The sequence below is a fragment of the Hyla sarda genome, chromosome 8 (assembly GCF_029499605.1).
Source record: "Hyla sarda isolate aHylSar1 chromosome 8, aHylSar1.hap1, whole genome shotgun sequence".
Classification (NCBI taxonomy): domain Eukaryota; kingdom Metazoa; phylum Chordata; class Amphibia; order Anura; family Hylidae; genus Hyla; species Hyla sarda.
Genome location: NC_079196.1, coordinates 132080362 through 132100547, shown reverse-complemented (window position 1 = coordinate 132100547; position 20186 = coordinate 132080362). Strand labels below are relative to the sequence as shown.

Below are 20186 nucleotides of genomic sequence, written 5' to 3'. Positions count from 1 at the left end.
GTGGTAGTCCCATTTATGTGGATCAGCACAGTGGGGTTTTGGGTTGGGATGGACTCTTGTGTTTTTTTCAACCTTACAGAGTATTTATGTAACTATGATATTGTGTCTATATTAGACTCGTTTTGGAGACTCAATTTGCTGCTTCTTCAATAAAGTAAATACAATGAATATTTGAATAACTTATGTCGGAGGATTGGAGCCTTATATAAGAGATCCCTGATCATATGATTGCTGCTGTCTTTAATAGTAACATAGTTCATAAGGTTGAAAAAAGACCAGAGTCCATCAAGTTCAACCTATATCCCTAATGACATAGGGCCATACTTAAATTCTAAAATGCATCAAGAAACAATTTAAAGATTGACTGTAAAAAAAAATAAAAACAATTTGGCAAACAAAGATTTTGAAAAAGAAATAATGAAATAAAAAATAAATAAATATATATATTACATAAAAATGTAAAGAAAATAAGAAAAATGAAAGTAAAAAGTAAAGATTTATACAGAAATGTATATCGTAGCACTCACCGGGTCACTTCTATTACCGGCAAACTCCGAATACCGTCGTCTTCGGAAAGAAGCGGGGAGGTGGCAGATGGTACAGGGGAGTTCAGTTTCTGCACATTCCTTATAAGTCATTGGACTTGGATTTCTGCGCAGAGCACCACCTAAGCATTCTTATCAATTCCATGTATTGTTGATTGTGTCCATAGCGCAGGGCTTGTTGCAGGGATGGTTTTATGTTTTGCTCTTGGATCTTGTAAATAAAATAAAATACAATATAATTAGTGTATAAAATACCCAAATCACAATGAAAATTCTTGTAGGACCATATTAGCTTGAAAGAATTCAGTGATGACTTAAAAGTTTTTTGCCTTCCTCTTGGTTCACGCAGTAGGGTTATAGGTTGAACTTGATGGACTCTTGTCTTTTTTCAACCTTTTTATAAACCTTTATAATCTTTGGAACTATGTAAAACAGTAGAGGAGTTTTTCCGGTAAGAAAAAAATTAGTACCTAATGAAGGACAACTAGTGGAAAGCCAACAATGTCTTCTAGAAGTGATAATAGCCAGGGCAAGTTGGGATGGCCAATGCGGGAGTGAGACCTCCGGAAGACCCAGTGTCCCAAGGAATCGCTGGGGATCGCCCAATTTATTAAAAAAGGTCTTCTTACCATCTTTTTTGGCCATGGGCAGGAATGGGTATCCCCACATATCATTAGCATTGTGTTCTTTTAAAGCATATATGTCATTTGCAAAAACTTTTTATTTTTTTGTATAATGGTGATATTATTATATGTATATTTGTAATATACATTGGTTTAAAAAATGTGTATATTTTGGGGTGAAAAATGCTGTATTGTTCCTGCAGCTATTTCCAGTGTGTGTGTCTGTGCTGGAACTAAATACAGGAAGTGTGGGCAGGACAAGCAGGGCTCTGTGCACTGAGGTGCTCTAATACGCCCCTAACTCAGCAGACTGATTGACAAGCCAGGAGTATACACAGAGCCCTGCTTGTCCTGCCCACAGTTCCTGTATTTTGTCTCTGCACAGACACACAAAAAATAGCTGTAAGGACATTTTATTACCAATGTATATTAAAAATATACATATAATATTATCTACATTATATAAAAAGTTTTAGCAAATGACAGATATACTTTAAAGTGGTATGTACAGGGGTTGTAAAGTTAGTGTAGTTCATAATACAGTGTCTGTACCTGTGGGTGATGGTGGTCTTGCAATTCTTGTGATTTTTGCCCCAAAGTTTATATTTAACAGCATACATAATGGGTGTTGTTTCAGGTTTTCCCAGGTTGCAGTTTGGCCCGAGACACTACATCAGTAATCATATGATGAAAGGAAGCCTCTCTTTGCTTCAATGGGTGGCAGCAACCACTGGGTGGGGGGGGGGGTGATCATTCTGCAAGTAATTATATTTTTGCAACAGCTGGAGGCACCCTGGTTAGAAAACACTAGTCTATTGCATTAAAGGGAGCACAGTTGTATTTCAGTGTGGGAGGGAGAAAAGTGACCTACAAATTAGGAATCATGGGACTTGTAGTGTGAGGGAGGGAACTCCAACAGGAAATAGCCAGTTCACAAAAATATAGCTACAGCATTATGATAATCTCACAACATAGCCAATTATCTCCTAGATAAGCATGGATGCTTCATTAGCATGTCCATTATTGCCTGGCAGGTAAGTACTAAAATCACCTTATGGTGGATTACCACTTTGAGCGATGTGAGGAGAGGTTTCAAAGCCTTTTGAAACTGTGTTCTTCTAGCCAGATCTGGCAAGATGAGAATTATGGAACTCTGAAAGTCCATTTGAGAAGCTTTCCTGGTCTTCATAAAGATCAGTCCTGGTTCTTGTAGAAGTGTATTTTTTAAATAATGTTTCTAGGTCTATGGTTGTCAGGAGGTTTAGGGCCAAGAGGAAGCTTACAGTTGACAATGTGATGATATTTTATCAGTGTTCAGACAGGGCGTTCTGAAGTAAAGTATTTCAGTCCAGTAAACAAACAGCAGGCATATGGTCAGACACCCAAACTCAGTATTGCAGACAACAGAACAGCCTGGTAGTCGAAAGGAAGATAGCTATAATACAAAACATTATCAAGTAATGGGCACCATCCAGTGGTGGGCCCAGAAAAGCACAACAGAGATAGTAGATAGCTGGCAGAGAATATTAGGTAACTCTTTTGTGTGAATTCTCTGTTGAACAAAACTGCAGTGAAACAGGACTGCACCAACAGGGCCGGACTGGTGCTGAAAATCAACCCTGGAAACATTTACAAAATTGTGTCACTGTGGCAGCTGCCGGCTGCAGAGAAGAGACAGGGCAGCCTGGCATTTGATTTGCACAGGGAGTGCTTCCCATGATTTATATTGCAGGAGTGTATAGGGACTGGGGGGAGATATATCAAAACCTGTCCAGAGGAAAAGTTACTGAGTTGCCCATAATCAGACTAATCAGATTGCTTCTTTCATTTTGCAGAAGCCTTGTTAAAGATTAAAGAAGCGATCTGATTGGTTGCTATGGGCAACTTTTCTTCTGGACAGGTTTTGATAAATCTCCCCCCCTAGGTCTCCAAACTGTGAACTCCTAGTTGTTTCAACTACGGTCTGGGCATGCTGGGAGTTGTAGTTTTACTGGGAGTTTTAGTTTAGCAACAGCTGGAGAGCCATAGTTTGGAAACCATTGATATAGGGAGAGATGTGTCTCCCGCCCAGCTTGGACCCGCCCCGAGGACTAAATGCTGGGGTTCCAGTCACATTTTCAAACTAAGATTACTCTGAATGACCGAGTGTCTCAGTGTAATTCAAATTGTACTGGGATCCTGATGCCTGGACCAGTTTTATGATGCTGCTGTTTGGCCAGCATAAAACTGATAGCAGGTTCCCCTTAAAGGACAAGTCTCATGTTTAAAAACATATCCCCCTTCATAAAGCTCTATGGGAGAGCCGAAGATTGCCGAACGGCTGTCCCATAGAAATATATTGAGATGGCGTGGCTACATCTGTTTCCGCTACAGCACAGAGGCTCCATACAGGAGATCACATGAGATTTGTCCTTTAATTGTGGTTTAATATAAAAAAAAAGTAAAATAATAAACAACTGAAATTGCAAAAAAAAGAGAGAGAACCAAAATGCCCCTCCCTTACAAAATAGTAACAGCAGGTCTTCTCTCCCCAGAACCCATCCGACACCCTACATACCAGGTCCCCACTTTCCACCAGCACTCCCCCACCACTTCACAGGACCCTTTCAAGCCTGCACATCACAGGACCCTTCTTTCCAACCTCCACATCACAGGACCCCCCTTTCTAGCCTCCACATCACAGGACCCCCCTCTCCAGCCTCCACATAATAGGTCCCCCCTCTCCACCAGCACACACACCCCCACATCACAGGACCCCCCTCTCCAGCCTCCATATAACAGGCCCCCCCCCCCCTCTCCACCAACACACACACATCACAGGTCTCCCCTCTCCAGCAATCCCCCACCCACATCACAGGTTCCCTCATTGCAGCAAGCCCCCCCCATCACAGGTCTCCCTTCTCCAGCAGCCCTCTCCCACCCTCCCATAACAGGTCTCCCCCTTACCAGTCACCTCCCCCCCCCCAACACACACACACATCCCATAACAGCATTCCATGCCCCCCCCCCCCCTCCCTCACATACTATTTTCCCCTTTTCTCTCACCGGATGCTGCAGCTGCGGTGCACACAGGTCCTGACACTCCTGACAGGCTGACACAGTGACTTGTTGGTACTCAGGCAGCCTGTCCTCCAGACACTGTCAGCCCACAGGGTGGCCGGCCTACCGGGAAGTTTCCCGGAATCCCGGTAGGCCAGTCCGGCCATGTGCACCAATCCAAATACAGTACATTGAGTAGCACTTTTCTAGCACTATAAGGCAGAACAAAAGAGTAGAGAGTACAAATGTAATAGGAGCACTGTCACTATGCACAAACGGGGCCCCAGAATGTGAGCCAGGTATAGAGTTGGAGTAAAAGAATAGGAGATGGGGTATCCCCAAACACGTCTATTACTGTCAGAGCATAAAGAAATTGTACTTACAGGTGGTGTCCTTGTAGCTAAGATGGCTGCTGGATTTATAGAGTCCTCACAGGATACAGCAGATGCAGCAGGAGCATGTAGACTAATGCAGGGAGCACATAGCTGCCAATTTTTGTTGTACCCAGCATTGAGGATAGCATCCAGGTAGTGTGGCTGGAGAGAGCATAATAACACTTCAACTGGATAAACATATTAGGGTTTTTGATTGAACTTGATGGACTCTTTCTTTTTTTTTTTCATCCTTACAAACCATGTTTTTTGGCATGATTTTGAGGATTTTGGGATGAAAGAGGGTGTAAAACTCCTAAAATTGCAATGCGCAGCAAAAGCAACAGGGATATGTGTGGTCCTTTCAACTGCTGCCTATGCCCCCAAATAAATATGGATTTAGAAGGGGAAATCCTAACGGGGCGTGGTCTGCATGGCTGCCTGAGCGGATGTGCCTTGAGGGAGCTCTTGCCATCCTGGATTATTATCCTTATATTTCTCCGCCATCCTGCTGACAAACGGGCTCTGGCCTCTCTCTTGCACCCCCCTGCACCTGGGACACCGAACGGGAGCATTATTTCCCCCCCTCTCTGCAGTTAGAGGGGACAGTGACTCCTGTGGGGAGTAGGCCGCAAAGCCGCGGGCTTACCTGGCTGCTGCTGGACGGGGGAGGAGATCTGTGGTCGCTGCCGGAGGTCTGCTGCTGGAGGACGCTGCTGGGGGACCGGGTCCTTGCACAAGAGACGCCGCTGGTGGTGGGGAATACGCCGCCCGTCCGTGTCGCAGCAGAGTGACGCGGGAGGATCTATCTGCTGTGGTCTGTAGTGTGCGCCCGCCATCTTGAGCGCACGAAGCCTGTGTTCCACCTCTCTGTGGGGTGTTGTGCAGTTGGCACGGCGCGGGAAGCCTGGGATAAGATTCTGCCTGACCGCTGGTGCATGAGGGAGCTGACGGATCTCCGTGGAGTGGCGGTGAGAGTGTGCTGCGGAGGGGGGGTGAAGGAGGCTGCCTCAGGACTGTAATGTGCTGTCCCCACGTGGAGTGCCTGGTTGTGGATGGTCCTGGCCGCTGAAGAGACTGCCGGGGAATAAGAGGTGCCTGGGGAGATCTGTGGGGTCCTCTTACTGGACTGGGGTCATATTATTGCCTGTTCCTGGGACCCCTGGCTTTAAATCTACCATAACTTGCTGGAGTCCTGCCTGTACTGAGGCTGGGGAACATTAACCCTCTGCTGATCATTTCTGTGGGACATCCTGTGTGAATCCTATTGTATATGCTGTGTGCCTGCTATTAACCTCATACCTGGCTATATGGACTGAGCATATTTGACTTCATACCCTGCTAGTTACTCTGTGGGACTGTCTGGCTTATATTCATCATATTCTGTTGGGCTCCCTCTCTACTGGGGCTCATGGCTACTAACAAATGGAAAAGTAAATATAAAGACGGACCTGGCCCTTCTCAGCAGAAACCCAATGTGTCTGTCGGCCAAAGGAATAAATTGGCGCTAAAGCAGGAAGTAGCAGCTAGATTAGAGAAATTCGCACTGCAGCCTCCTTCTCCTGATTCTCCTGATCGGAGAGGTTCTCCGCTCCCTGTGGAAGTGATGGGGACCCCCTCGGATCGCCTGGAGGACTATGATGCTCTTTTACATAACTCTGGGCCGGCCTCGCGGGTGTCCTTGCCCGGGACTCCCCCTGCCCTGACAGTTGCGGCGGCTGCCGCTTCGCCTGCTCCTCCTGCTGAACCTACTCTGGCTGTTGTCCTGGCTGAGATTCAAAGGTGCAATTTCACGCTGGTCCAGTTAACTACACAGGTTGGAACGGTACAATCGGACATTTCACTCATTCGTCATGATTTGCAGAAGGTGGCGGATCGCACTTCCGCAGTGGAGGGCCGTGTAAGTGATGTGGAGGATGCGGTGGTCCCCTTAGTGCGAGACTCCACTGGACAGGATCAGGACATTACATTTCTAAAAGCTAAAGCAGATGACTTGGAGAATAGGCTGCGCAGAAACAACGTGAGAATTGTGGGACTTCCTGAAAAATGTGAGGGCCGTTCTCCTACTGAATATGTGGAATCTTGGCTGAAGGACGTTTTTGGGGCAGATGGTTTGACCCCGCTATTTGCAGTGGAACGTGCCCATCGAGTCCCTACTAGACCCTTCCCGCCGGTAGGTCCGCCTAGGTCTATGCTGGTGAAGCTGCTGCATTATAGAGACCGTGACATCATTTTGAGACTTGCCAGGGAAAGGCAACCTATCACTGTGGATGGATGTGTCATCTCATTTTTTCCCGACTTCTCAGCGGAGGTGCAAAAAAAGCGTGCCTCATTTCTAGATGTTAAAAAACGGCTGCGGGCGTTGGATGTACAATACTCTATGCTATATCCGGCAAGGCTACGAGTGGTGGCTATGGGCACCACCCATTTCTTTGAGAGTGTGGACATGGCTGTACGCTGGCTCGACTCCCATGAATCACAGTTGCGCCAGCGGGCACGTAGAGGCTCACCGGGGCCTGCTCCTGATTGAACTGCTTAGCCTTCTCTGAACTGTTCTTTCCTACCTGAACTGGATCACTGTTGATTAATCACTGTTATATTTGCCTATTTGATACTTAAATTTTCTATTTGGGTAGTAACCTGAACTGTGGGTTATCTAGGGTGGAGATGCTTGTTCTTACTATTATGGGTGCTATTGCATTGAGGGCTGGGGGGTGAGGGGGGTTGCCTGTTATCCTTGGGGGGTTAGACTCCCTGTTGATTATATTGAGATTGTCATTTTACTGGTTTATTGCAGGATTGCTCCCACTGTTAATGGGTTATGTTTGGCGGGCAGTTAGCTTTCTTGCTGTATGTTCTCGCTCTAGTTTGTATACATGATGTCAATGTACTATGGGGTGTGAGTTGCTGTGGAGTGGTCGGGAGTGTGTTGCCGACTGGAGTGGACGTATTAGCGCCCCTTGATGCCGCATGCCGCGGTGATTTGTGTGTTTGCGCTGTTTTGTTGTATGGTTCTGGGTGTTTGTTCTGTGTGTCTCTTCTTCTCATTTGATGCAATGTTTACTTTACTATGTGATGGGTGTGTGTCGGCCTCCGCTGGGCCTTTTTGATTCCCTATGTTCTGATATTTTGTTTCTGATATGATGGCAGTAGTCAATGTTATCTGTTGGAACGTACGTGGTCTTGGTGATGTGACTAAAAGGTGTGCTGTTTTCAATTCAGTGAGACGGTTTCAGCCTGCCATATTGTGCCTTACTGAGACCCATCTGACTGCGGGCTCTACTGCTGCCCTCCATAGAGCGTGGGTCGGTCACTCTCTGCACTCTACATATTCTTCACATGCTAGGGGGGGTCAGTGTTCTGATTCACAGAGCGCTTCCCTTCCGGGAGGTTTCATCAGTTGTGGATCCGGATGGGCGGTTTGTCTGTCTGGTTTGTGAGATGTCCCATCGCATGTTTATTATAGTATGTGTGTATGTTCCCCCACCGTATAATGGTGCTGTGTTGCAGCATATTCTATCAATAGTGTCAGGGTTCCCTGTGACCCCTATATTGATGTGTGGGGATTTTAATCAAGTAATGGATGTCTCCTTAGACAGATTTTGGGGTACAAGTCCTACCCCTCAGTCTAGGCCTACTAGTTTAGCTAGAATTTTAAGTGAAGTTGCCCTGGTAGATTTGTGGAGGCATCGGTACCCTAGTGTTCACCAGTAGTCCTGTTATTCAGCTACCCACGGGACTCTCTCCAGAATAGATATGGCAATTGGCAGTGAGGACATAGTGGGTATGGTATGGGAGAGGTGGAGTACCTGGCAAGGGGCTTGTCGGATCATTCGCCTATTAGTTTAAAATTACTTATACATGGAGGGTTGGGAGGTGAGCGCCCACTGTGGAGGCTGAATCCTTTCTGGTTAAAAGTATTGACTACGGAGGAGATTATATGTGCAGAACTACGGAGTTTTCTTGAACTCAATTCCGGATCGGCTGCGGTCTCCATAGTATGGGACTCCCTTAAGGCGTTTTGTCACGGGGGCTTTTTATCAGAGATATTAGCACTCACAAGTCCTTTACTAGAGATAAGGGAAATAAATTGTGTGCAGCGGTTGTTAATGCTGAGGCTGCCTATATTATGACCCCTACTTTGGAACTGCAGGAGGATTGGTTACGGGCTCAGACTGCTTACAATGACTATTTAGTGGAGGCTGCAGAGCATAAAAGATTCTTTACAAAACAGCGGTACTTTGAATGTGGTGAGGGAACAGGTAAACTGCTGGCATCTATAGCTCGTGCGCAGCAAGGTGCTACTTTTATTGGATGCCTGAGAGACGGTCAGGGGAGAGAGGTCACGGAAGATAGAGACATATTACGGGTAATGGTGGATTTTTATAAAGATGCATATTCGCCCAGGACTACTTGCTCCGCGATGGCCTTGGAGGACTATGTTGGTCGGGTACGATTGCCTTCACTTTCTCCGGAGCAGAGGGACGGATTAGATTCGCCCCTCTCTCTGGAAGAACTGGAACTCGCATTGAAAGATGCAGCTAATAAGAAATCCCCGGGCCCTGATGGTCTGCCGACTGAGGTATATAAACGTTTCCAGGGTATACTTCTGCCTCAGCTGTTGCGGATATTCGAGTCAGCGGTGGAGGAGAGTGCTTTGCCCAGCTCCATGATGGAGGCAATTGTTGTGCTCCTTCCTAAACCTGGAAAGGACCTATTGAATGCCGGGTCTTATAGACCTATATCTCTTTTATGTACTGATGTGAAACTGCTGGCTCGGGTGCTTGCCAACAGATTGGCTGGGGTGGTTTTATCGTTAGTACATGGGGATCAGACGGGCTTCATGCCGGGTAAGTCTACTGTGGATAATATACGACGGGTCTACCTTAACCTACAGATGATGCAGGAGGGGACTGGGGCTAGGTCACTGGTCTCATTGGACGCTGCCAAAGCGTTTGACAGTGTGGAATGGGACTACTTGTGGACGGTTTTGGGGAGGCTGGGATTTGGTCCGAGATTCCTGTCTTATGTTAAATTGTTATATCGGTGTCCAGTTGCTAGAATGAGAGTCAATGGTCACTTGTCTGACTCATTTCCACTGCAGCGGGGTACGCGACAGGGGTGCCCCTTGTCACCTCTGCTCTTTGCATTGGCTATCGAGCCCTTAGCTTGTCTCATCCGAATGGCATCAAATGTGCGTGGATTTAGGCATGGCTCTATGGAGGAGCGGATAGCCTTATATGCGGATGACATGCTGCTATTTTTAGGTGATACGGCCTCATCATTGACCCCGGTTATGTCTATTATTTCTCAATTTGGCTTCCACTCCGGTTTGCTGATTAATTGGGATAAATCTGTATTAATGCCTCTGGACCCTTTGCCAGATATCCCGCAGATCTCTATCTCCCAGTTACAGGTAGTGACTGGTTTCAAATATCTTGGCATATGTATTACTCCGTCTTTGCATGATTATATTCCTAGGAACCTGATCCCTATTCTGGACAAGAGCTCTCAGAAGGTAACCGTCTGGTGTAAGCTACCGGTTTCAGTGGTCGGTAGAACTAATCTGGCTAAGAGGATACTGATGCCGCAGTTACTTTATATTTTGCAAAATTCCTCCGTGTGGATTCCGATGTCATACTTTATACGTATTCAGAGACTATTTAGACGGCTAGTGTGGGGAGCGGGTTCGGCTAGGATTAGGCTGGAGACACTACAGAGAGGTAAGACTTCAGGTGGATTGGCTCTGCCTAATCCGTGGTTGTATTTTATAGCTTCTCAATTGCATCAAATTAGGGGATGGGCGGGTTTGGACACACTGGGACCTACTGGGCGACTATTTTTGGCCAAACATTGGGTGCGAGTTCCAGTACATTTGCTGGAGATTGGAGCCATGACTAGACCTCCTGATTCCTCTCCCACTACTGTCTTACTGTGCAAGCTTTGTGGGGTCGCACGCGCAAATTGCTTGACATTCCTGGATGCACAAAATTCACCCCGCTGTGGCATAACCCTGGCTTGCCTGTATTTTTCTCTTTTTTGGATGCCAGTTTTTGGGAGAGGAAGGGATTGTGTAGTCTGGACCATTTGGTTACTCAGGGAGGGGTTAGGTCTTTTGGGGACCTACAGGAGGAGTTTTCTTTGCCGCACTCTGCATTTTATAGGTATCTACAACTCAGACATGTTTATGAAACGCAATGTAGATCCCGCTCCATGGTGATTCACTCTAATAATGTCTTAGACTCGGTTGTATTGAAAAGAGATTCGGCTGGGGTCATTTCCCGGGTGTATAGTGAATTGTTAAGCTTTCATCTAGAGCACTTTCCCATGACTGTTCGAGGTAGGTGGGAGAGAGATCTTGGTGAGTTGACAGACGAAGAGTGGTCTACTGTTCTGGTGCTTACCCCTCATATATCTTTGTCTGAATCTAATAGGCTTTCTCAGCTTTTTCTTTTACATAGACTTTATAAAACTCCAGTTTTCCTTCACAAGATAGGGGTGAGATCTGACTCTACGTGCCCACGATGTGGTGCACTGGAGGCAAACCTGATGCACATGGTTTGGAAATGTCCTCAGTTGGAAATATACTGGAGAGAGGTTCTCTGTCTAATCCGAACGGCGTATGGTGTGACCCTTGACTTCCTTCCTAAAGTATGTGTGTTGGGTCTGATAGGGTGCGACCAGGAACCATTACTGATTGAGACGGGGATATTACGTGTCTTATATCAGGCTAGAAAAATTATTGCGCAGTTCTGGATTAGACCGACTCCTCCTGTAGTGGCGGACCTTGTAGCTAGAGTTCATTCTATTGTTCGCTTGGAAAAAGGGATATACATAAAAAGGCAAGTTGAAAGGAAGTTTGATGGAGTGTGGGGCCCGTGGGTGAGACACTTCAACCCCCCTGATGATGAGCAATGATAGACGGTTCTGGTACTTTCTGGTGGTGTGTAGGAGTGTGAAACGGATGGGCTTTTGTGGCTAATGTCTTGGTCTGGTTCAGAATGGATTGCATGATGGTGATGTGCTGCTGTTCTTTGTGCTGTCTCGTATTCTGTCTTGGGCTTGTTTACTTGATTCCTGCTCTGGGGGGGGGGGGGGGGCCTGGCACGACCTACAATTATGTGTTAGTCTAGGCTGTCTGGGTGGGAAGGGGAGGCGGACTGTTTGTTTGTTTGGAGGGTGGGAGGTGGGGTGGAGGGTTGTTTGCATGTAAGCTGTTATTTTTGGTGTTGGAAAACTGTTAAAATTTAATAAAAACATCTGATTCAAAAAAAAAAAAGGGGAAATCCTAAAAGATTGCCAATTGTTTTGTCCATATAATGTCTTTTTTTTCACTGATAAAAACTAGGTTAATCTGTCAAATTTTTTCTATTCATGCTCAGTTTAAAGTATCGTATACATAAGGGAACTAAGCACTCTTTTCTTTCTAAAAATCTCATGTTTTCTCTCATGTTTTCTTTAGTGTCCTGCTATAGATTACACAAGACATACACTGGATGGTGCTGCCTGTCTTCTGAATAGCAATAAATATTTTCCTAGCAGGTAAGTTGTGCATTTTAGGTTATAAATTTATTTGCAACAGCAGCCATTAGATTGTTGTTCTGTGTGATGTACATACAGAGAAAAGCTATGATAATTCAGATCATGTTATCCACTTGTTCTCTGCATATAGAAGAAAATTAAAGGGAATATGTCATCAGTGTTTCCTGCAGTAACCTGTTTGTACAGGCTTGTAGTGCAGGTAACGCAGATTAAAATCAAACTTACTACTCCTCATTCCATGGTCTTTCATAATCCTTGTTCTTCTGGATATTAACCCCTTAAGGACTCGCCGTTTTTCAGTTTTTGCATTTTCATTTTTTCCTCATCACCTTCTAAAAATCATAACTCTTTCAATTTTGCACCTAAAAATCCATATGATGGCTTATTTTTTGCGCCACCAATTCTACTTTGCAGTGACATTAGTCATTTTACAAAAAAAATCCACGGCGAAACGGAAAAAAAATCATTGTGCGACAAAATTGAAGAAAAATTTTTATTTTGTAAATTTTGGGGGCTTCCGTTTCTACGCAGTGCATTTTTCAGTAAAAATAACATCTTATCTTTATTCTGTAGGTCCATATGGTTAAAATGATACCCTACTTATATAGGTTGGATATTGTCGTACTAAGGAAAAAAATCATAACTAAATGCAGGAAAATTTATATATTACAAATTCTCATCTTCTAACCCCTATAACTTTTTTCTTTTTCCACGTATGGGCCGGTATGAGAACTTATTTTTTGCGCAGTGTTCACAATGGACACAGAAACAGAAACACAGGGTAGGGAAGGGGAGCACCAAAAGGATACAAAAAGAAACAGAAGACCAAAACAAAATAGAGGAGAGTGAGGGGAAAACACTAACAAGCGGTAGTAGAAAAGAGAGAACTACCGCCGCAACAACTAACGACTATCCAAAGAGATAAAGAAAAGAAAACACTCCAGGGAGTCAGAAAAAAAAACCACTGCAGGGATCCTACACCTATTGGGGGCAAGAGTAGGTCAGGCGGCATAAACACCAGAGCTCCCGCACCACCTAGAATACAAGGAGAGAATGAGTGAGGTACAATAGCGCATGCAAAGGGTCAGAAAGAGGTGCCTTACTGAGTGGGGGAAAGGGAAATGTGCAATAGGGGGAAACCACGGAGAGGGCTGGACTAAAGCCCTAACCAAGGACAGAAACAGTAAGTATAAACATCAACATTCAGCTAGCCACAGGGTGGCCACCTTCCCCCCACCCCATAATTGGGAACTCTGAGTCCCCAAAGCCAGGAAGAGAACACAGGCTAAAAGGTACAAGTAGATAAGGCAACATATGGAGTAAAAAAATGCAATAAAAGAAAAAAAAATTTAAAGGGGGGGGGGGGGGGGAGTCAATATAATAAGGAGGACACATTAGGTAGCAGACAACCCTGCCTTGGGAGCAGTCGGAACAACAGGAAGCGACAGAAAATTATGCAATTTTAAAGGTAATAAAAGGAAATTGTAACATCATATATCGAAAGCATTATATAATACCTTAACTAAACATTTAAAGAATAAATATAGAAACATGGGTTTCAAGTCTGAAGTAGAAAGTCTTAAAGATGGATTCCGACGACCAGGTGGATTCCGACAGGGACCCCCTGCCCTGCTTTGCTCAGTTTAGTGGACATAGCTTCCCTAGTAGAATGAGTCCCGAAAATAGAAGTGTTCAAACCATATTTTCTAAACTAACTCAGATTATATTCCCTGACTACTACTAACACTCCTCCTGTCCTAAAAAAATTTGTGTATCATACCTTTCCCCTTGCTTACATTGAGCTCCCGGCAGGAGAAAGTGGGCGTATCCCAGCAGGCGCGACGTCACTGAATCCTGCGAGAGCTGTACCTTGCCATGCCCTGCTCAAACTATAATGCTAAAGGAACAATATATTAAAAGTTTTGTTTGGTGACAGGTACTCTTTAATGCTGGCTAAAGACATGGTTTTTCTCACCCATCTAGCCAATGTAGTAGAGGAAACCGAACAATAAGGTTTACAAAAAGATATGATTAATTGAGTAGTAGAGGAATCTCTAAGAGATGCTGTCTTTTGTTCATAAACTTTAAGACAGCAAACTATACATAGATTTTCTTGAAGGGGAAAGCTGGAAAAAATACTGAATGAAGATTAGGCTTGGTACGTCTGAAAACGGAAATTAGAACTCCGGTAGGAGAAAATTCCTGTCGGGATATGTCAAGAGCTCTCATGTCAGAGATTCTTTTAATCAAAATAAGGCATAGTAAACAGGAAGTTTAAAAAAAAAATAATTTTAAAGAGAGGAGCCCATTATCTCCCCGGATTCAAAAAGATAGAGAACCATGTTAACATGCCATGTAGATTGATATTTAGGCAAAGGTGGATGCCAGAATTTAATGCCTTTCATCAATTTACAAATTAAGGGTGCGTTCCCACCTGGCGTATACGCAGCGTATGTCACGATGCGCAAAATTTGCGGGAGCTGCGCGTCAGTCATGCCGGCACACGGCCCCGCCTCCAAAATTCACTACACGCATAGTGCTGCCACGGAAAGCCCTGTGTGTATAGTGAGCGAGGAATACGCAGCATATTTCCCGCTGCTGCCGCAAATTTTGCACAGCGTCAAGTACGCTGCGTATACGCCAGGTGGGAACGCACCCTAAGGGATGTTTACCCAGAGACATAGAATGAATAGAAGCATGGTAAAAGGAAATAGCTGAACGGTAAACATTTATGGCTGATAAGAAATTTAGAACTTGGGTTACAGATGCATGTACGGAATCCAAATCCTGTTGCAATCACCAGACAGGCCAAGGTTTACAGGCTGATCTGTAAGCTTAGCACTAAAAAAGAAAAAAATAGGTCTATTTTTCTTTCATTTTTAGTGCTATATGTACACACCTTCCGTGTAGGTGTTTGCCCAATATACCTCGGCTAGTGATTGTGAGCTGCACCAATTTTTTAACTAGTGATCTGTAAGCTTATCTGGTACCTGGGGCCCAAGCGTCAGAGACAATGAGGGACATTTATCAATGTTTGCTTATGTATTCTTTTTTTTTTAGTAATTTTTTCCTTACTTTTTTTTTTGCTTATGTGCGACTTATTTATCAACTGGTTTCAGCCTGTTGATAATTTTCTTTCACGTAAGCAATTTTTCCTTTTTTACTTTGGTAGTAGCTTTTTCTACTCCATGTTTGAGCTGGAGTAAATTTAGTCAATTTTTAACCCTGTTGCGACTTTTTTTTGCGCAGTTGCGACTGTCGCAGTTAATAAACACCTGACTACCCGTAGTCCATTTTAAAATTATTACTACGTAGTTAATTTTTGGAAAACTTGCTTTTCTCGCTTTCCAGTCAAAATGTTGCACGAAAAATTGCGTAGTCACAGTTGCGACAATTTTGCGACAATTATAGTAAAGAAAACCTGACTAAACCCGTTGATAAATGTCCATAAATATCTCTAGTTGATTGTGAAAAGTTTGGATCTGTTTCTGTTGACCCGAAATGAACCATTCCACTAGAGTAAAAAGATTGGATGTTACTAGAGGATGGGGATTCCTGGAAGGATCTTGAAGAATTCATGGATGCAATGGCAAGATTCAAGGGAAATCTATGATCATCCCTAGGATTTGAGGAAACCAAGATTGGCCACCATGGGGGTGATAAGTACCAAAGTTGATTTCTGGGATTTGGTCAGAAGTACTGTAGTATTCTCGGAATCAGAGCATTGATGATTGAAGTATTGTACTGCTGAGATGTTGTCCATTCTCAAAAGAATGCAGCAGTGCGATCTGTCTTTCGCTCCTGCTAGGAGTTATCCTGCTGGGAGTTATAAACAATTAATTTATATGAAGTAGGGATTCTTCTGATGAACATTTACCTCCTGTGGAGGATGAACCGCATCTGGCTCCTCAACCTAGGCGACTGGCATCTGATTCTATGATCAAATCCGGAATGGAGTTGAAAATAGTCTTTCCGTTCCAAGATTGAATGGGATCTGACCACCAAAGAAGTTCCTCCTTATTATCGGAATTTAAGGTTATTTCGTCTGTATAACCCCAGGGGTGTGGACATTTTATTAAAATAATGACTTGTCCACGGGACTAAAATGGAGCAAAATCTACTTGTCCCTCATGAGGATCCACTTGTCAGGGCCAATTTTCGCTTCTACGCTCTCATTTTTTCCTCCTTGCCCTATAATAGCCATAACTACCTACTATAATGATACCTTTTTAATTTTTCAATAACATATTCTCTGAACCAAAAAATATATATTAGGTGAAGTGAAATTGAAATAGTAAAAGATAATTTTGCAGATTTGGTGGTTTTCTTTTCTACGCCATTTACCTTGTGGTCAGATAACATCTTAGTTTCATACTTTAGGCCAACCTGATTACAGTAATACCAGATTTGTGTAGTTTACGTCATGTTTTACAAATAAAAAAAAAAAAATCTGAACTTTTTAAAAAAAAAATTTAATTGCCATTTTTTCACCCCTGTAGCTTTGTTTTTTTCCACATACCAGGCTTTATGAGGGCAATTTTTTTGCGCCATAATCTGTTTTTTGTATCGGTACCATTTTGGTATGGATCTGACTTTTTAATCACACTTTAACTTTTTTTTTCTGGGATATTCTAAAAATTGTAATTCTGTGGTTTGGTATTTTTTTTACATTTACCGTACGCGATACGTAATGTTATATTTTAATAGGTCGTACAATTACGCACAAAGCTATACTAAATATGTTTATTATTATGTTTTTATATAGGAAAAGGGGGTTATTTGAACTTTTAACATGGAAGGGTTAATGTGTGTTTTTTAAAACTTTTATTAAAAGTAATTTTTTTTTAACACTTTATCAGACTTTTAGGAGGAATCATTAGATTCCTCATACAGATGAATAGAGTTCTATTGAACTCAATTGATCTGTGTGCTCTGTGATCCATTGATGGAGCTTGGTCCAGTCAGGCTCTATCAATGACAGAGCCACGGGACGGCAGGGAACAGAGGTAAGCCTTGCTTAGCCCTCCATAGCGGATCACCCCCCTCACGATCACGCTGCGGGGGGGGGGGGGGGGCGATCCACCCCACTAGCCCACCAGGGAGCATACACATGTCCCTTTAGACAGCTTTGACAGCGGCAATCTAAAGGGTTAATAGCCAGCCGCATGCTGTTAGCGGCTATTAGCGGCGGCCCCGGCTACTGAGAACAGCCGGGGGCTGCAGAGTATGGAGTGGGCAGGAGTCGGTAGCCCGCTCCATACACCCCTCTGAGCTAGTTATTAGGGGCGGTGTGAAACTTGCACCCCGTGCATAGGTGCGACCGCTCCTCCCCTCAGCTCTCCGAAGCTAGAGCTGGGGGGGAGCGAAGGCGGAGGACGCAGGTCTGCACGGGGAGAAAGAAGCCAAGCCGCCTCATCTCCCCCTCGCACGTCTGGCAGAAAGTAGGCAGAGCAGGGGAGAGATGACGTACACAGCTTCTCATCTCCCCTGCTCTGCATTCGGAGGACACAAGTTTCCACAGCCGGGGGCTGCAGAGTATGGAGCAGGCAGGAGTCGGGAGCCCGCTCCATACAGACTGCAGAGCGCCATAGCCATAGTCTTTGAGCTCTAGTTTGGCCAACCAATTCTTCAGTAACAGAAGATCTCTTAATAGATGGATACCATCCATTTTGAAATGAAGGTAAAGAACAAAATGTATTATTGTAGTGAAGATACACCGGCACCAGTGTCAGGCTAGGGAATAGTGTGGCTATATGAGTGGTGTTTAGTACCTGTCCTCTTGCATAAGTTTCGGTGGTGCAATGCGTTCTGTACAGTCTTTCAGTAAATCCAACAAACAGTAGAAGAAGCAAGCAAAATGACGCAGCACTCACCACATACTTTTTATTCACAGTCTTCTTTATTCGGTTCTTTAAAATGCGTAGACAGGTACAGCGGGAGAGCGGAGACCTAGTGTGCGGGGGGATGTGGGTGACGACGGACCGTTGCGTGCTCTCAGCACTTCGTCAGGCCATCGAGAGCACGCAACGGTCCGTCGCCACCCACATCCCCCCCGCACACTAGGTCTCCGCTCTCCCACTGTACCTGTCTACGCATTTTAAAGAACTGAATAAAGAAGACTGTGAATAGAAAGTATGTGGTCAGTGCTGCATCATTTTGCTTGCTTCTTCTACTGTTCGTTAAAGAACAAAATTGTTGAGGGTTTTTAAATTTGACAGGTCAGAAGCCTCCGTCCTTCTTTTTCACTAGAAAAAGATTGCTCACATTCTGTGCACAGTACAGTCTGTAACGGAACCTGTACAATTGCGCCTTTGGAACATAGTTCCTTGATTTCTCGATTGGAAAATCGTATTGCGGGAGAAGGTTAACATTAAAGGGGTACTCCGGTGGTAAATTTTTCTGACTATATGGCATCTTCTTTGTAAGTTTAGTTTTTTTGCAATATACATGTGTTATATGTTTTTGCAGCATGTGTGTGTTTACCTACCTGTTTGTTGGGCAGGAAGTTCTGTAGTTCAGAGGATTTTCTTTTACTGTCGTCCACCATGTTCTGAATCCTCAGAATCTCTTGTGGACAAGACGTCTGAGCTTTTTTTTTCTCTCTGTCTGCATGACAGGAATAAGCCACGCCCCCTCATCTCCACCCTCCCGGAGTTCTGCATGAGAAGCCATAGTACACAGCTCCTTATCTCCCCTCCCCCCCTGCTCTGCTCCCGAGAACGGAACACAGAAGATAAATGTGTTATCTGAAGGGAAGGATTACAAGGTGCACGGGCCGGGGATGTACAGACTGCAGGGGAAGAAATCTCATATGGGATCTCTATATGTGAAGGGGGAGGGGGAGGGGGGGGGGGGACTCCTGAATGATGCTGGGAGTTGTAGGTTGTAGTCCCTGTTATGTGTGTGTATGCTAGTGTTTCCAAACCAGTGTGCCTCCAGCTGTTGCAAAACTGCAACTCCCAGCATGCCCTGCCAGACTTTGGGCATGCTTGTAGTTGTACATTTGCAACAGCTGGAGGCACACTAGTTGGGAAACACTGTTCTAGCCTATTCAGCATACACATCATGTTACACCAGTGTGCCTCCAGCTGTTGCAAAACTACAACTCCTAGCATGCCCAAAGGTTGTCAGGGCATGCTGGGAGTTGTAGTTTTGCAACACCTGGAGGCACCCTGGTTGGGAAACACTGGTGTATGCCCTATCCTCTATAGGGCATACACCAGTGTTTCCCAACCAGGGTGCCTGTGGTGAACTACCCCCAGGAGACTACAGAGGCAGCATGCTGGTGTTATACCACAGACTGAAGACTCCTGAATGACACATGCTGGGAGTCGTAGTCCCTTTTGTGTGTGTGTGTGTGTGTGTGTGTATGACAGTGTATCCCAACCAGGACTGATTATATTAGTGTGCTGTGTATAAGGGGGCCGACCCGGGAAAATAGTAGGATGGGTAAAGGGTGGAACAAACAAACAAAAATAAGGAGCCACCCCAAACCAGCAAGGCATGAGGCATGCTGGGATTTGTAGTTTTCAGCACAGCAAGAAACAGGAAATAGAAGCAAAATAGGAAAACAAAGTGGGGGGATAAAAAGACAACAAAGAACGGAAATAGAGTAGTCTAAACAACAAGAATAGAAATGAAACAAAACAAATAAGGTAAGTCAAAAACGGAAAAACACGTTGTCCACCAGAGGTACCCCTTTAAGTAGGAAGGTGAAATGTGTATAAGAAAACCTAACACTGTGTTTAGAACCCAGGCATGTGAACTTGAAAAAATTAGATATTCTTACTCCTAATGGAACTTGAAAAAAAGATAGAAGATGTAGACTTACCTGTTGGAGGTCTGGATCTTGTGTATTCTCTGTGTCCTCTTGCCCTCCATGTTCTTCCTCTGGTAGGGAAGAAAGGGGTAGGTTGGAAGGGGATGGAAGAGACAGGTAATCTGTCGGTACAGGGAGGGGCGCAGGAGTATTGTCCCACTTGGGAAACCTGCCCTTTTATTTCCCAGCCCTAGCAAAAACACAAGGATGGAACACTTTCCTCAAGGACGATTGTGCCTTGTCTAAG

General features: G+C 44.6%; 1 protein-coding gene across 1 annotated transcript in view; it reads left to right on the top strand.

The window, feature by feature from the left end:
- Nucleotides 1–20186, top strand: part of MOB4 (MOB family member 4, phocein) — a 281748-nt gene that overhangs the window by 251425 nt on the left and 10137 nt on the right. Inside the window, exon 6 of the mRNA XM_056533393.1 lies at nt 12041–12120. Coding sequence (XP_056389368.1) covers nt 12041–12120 — 80 coding nt within the window. The remainder of the gene's footprint in view (nt 1–12040; nt 12121–20186) is intronic.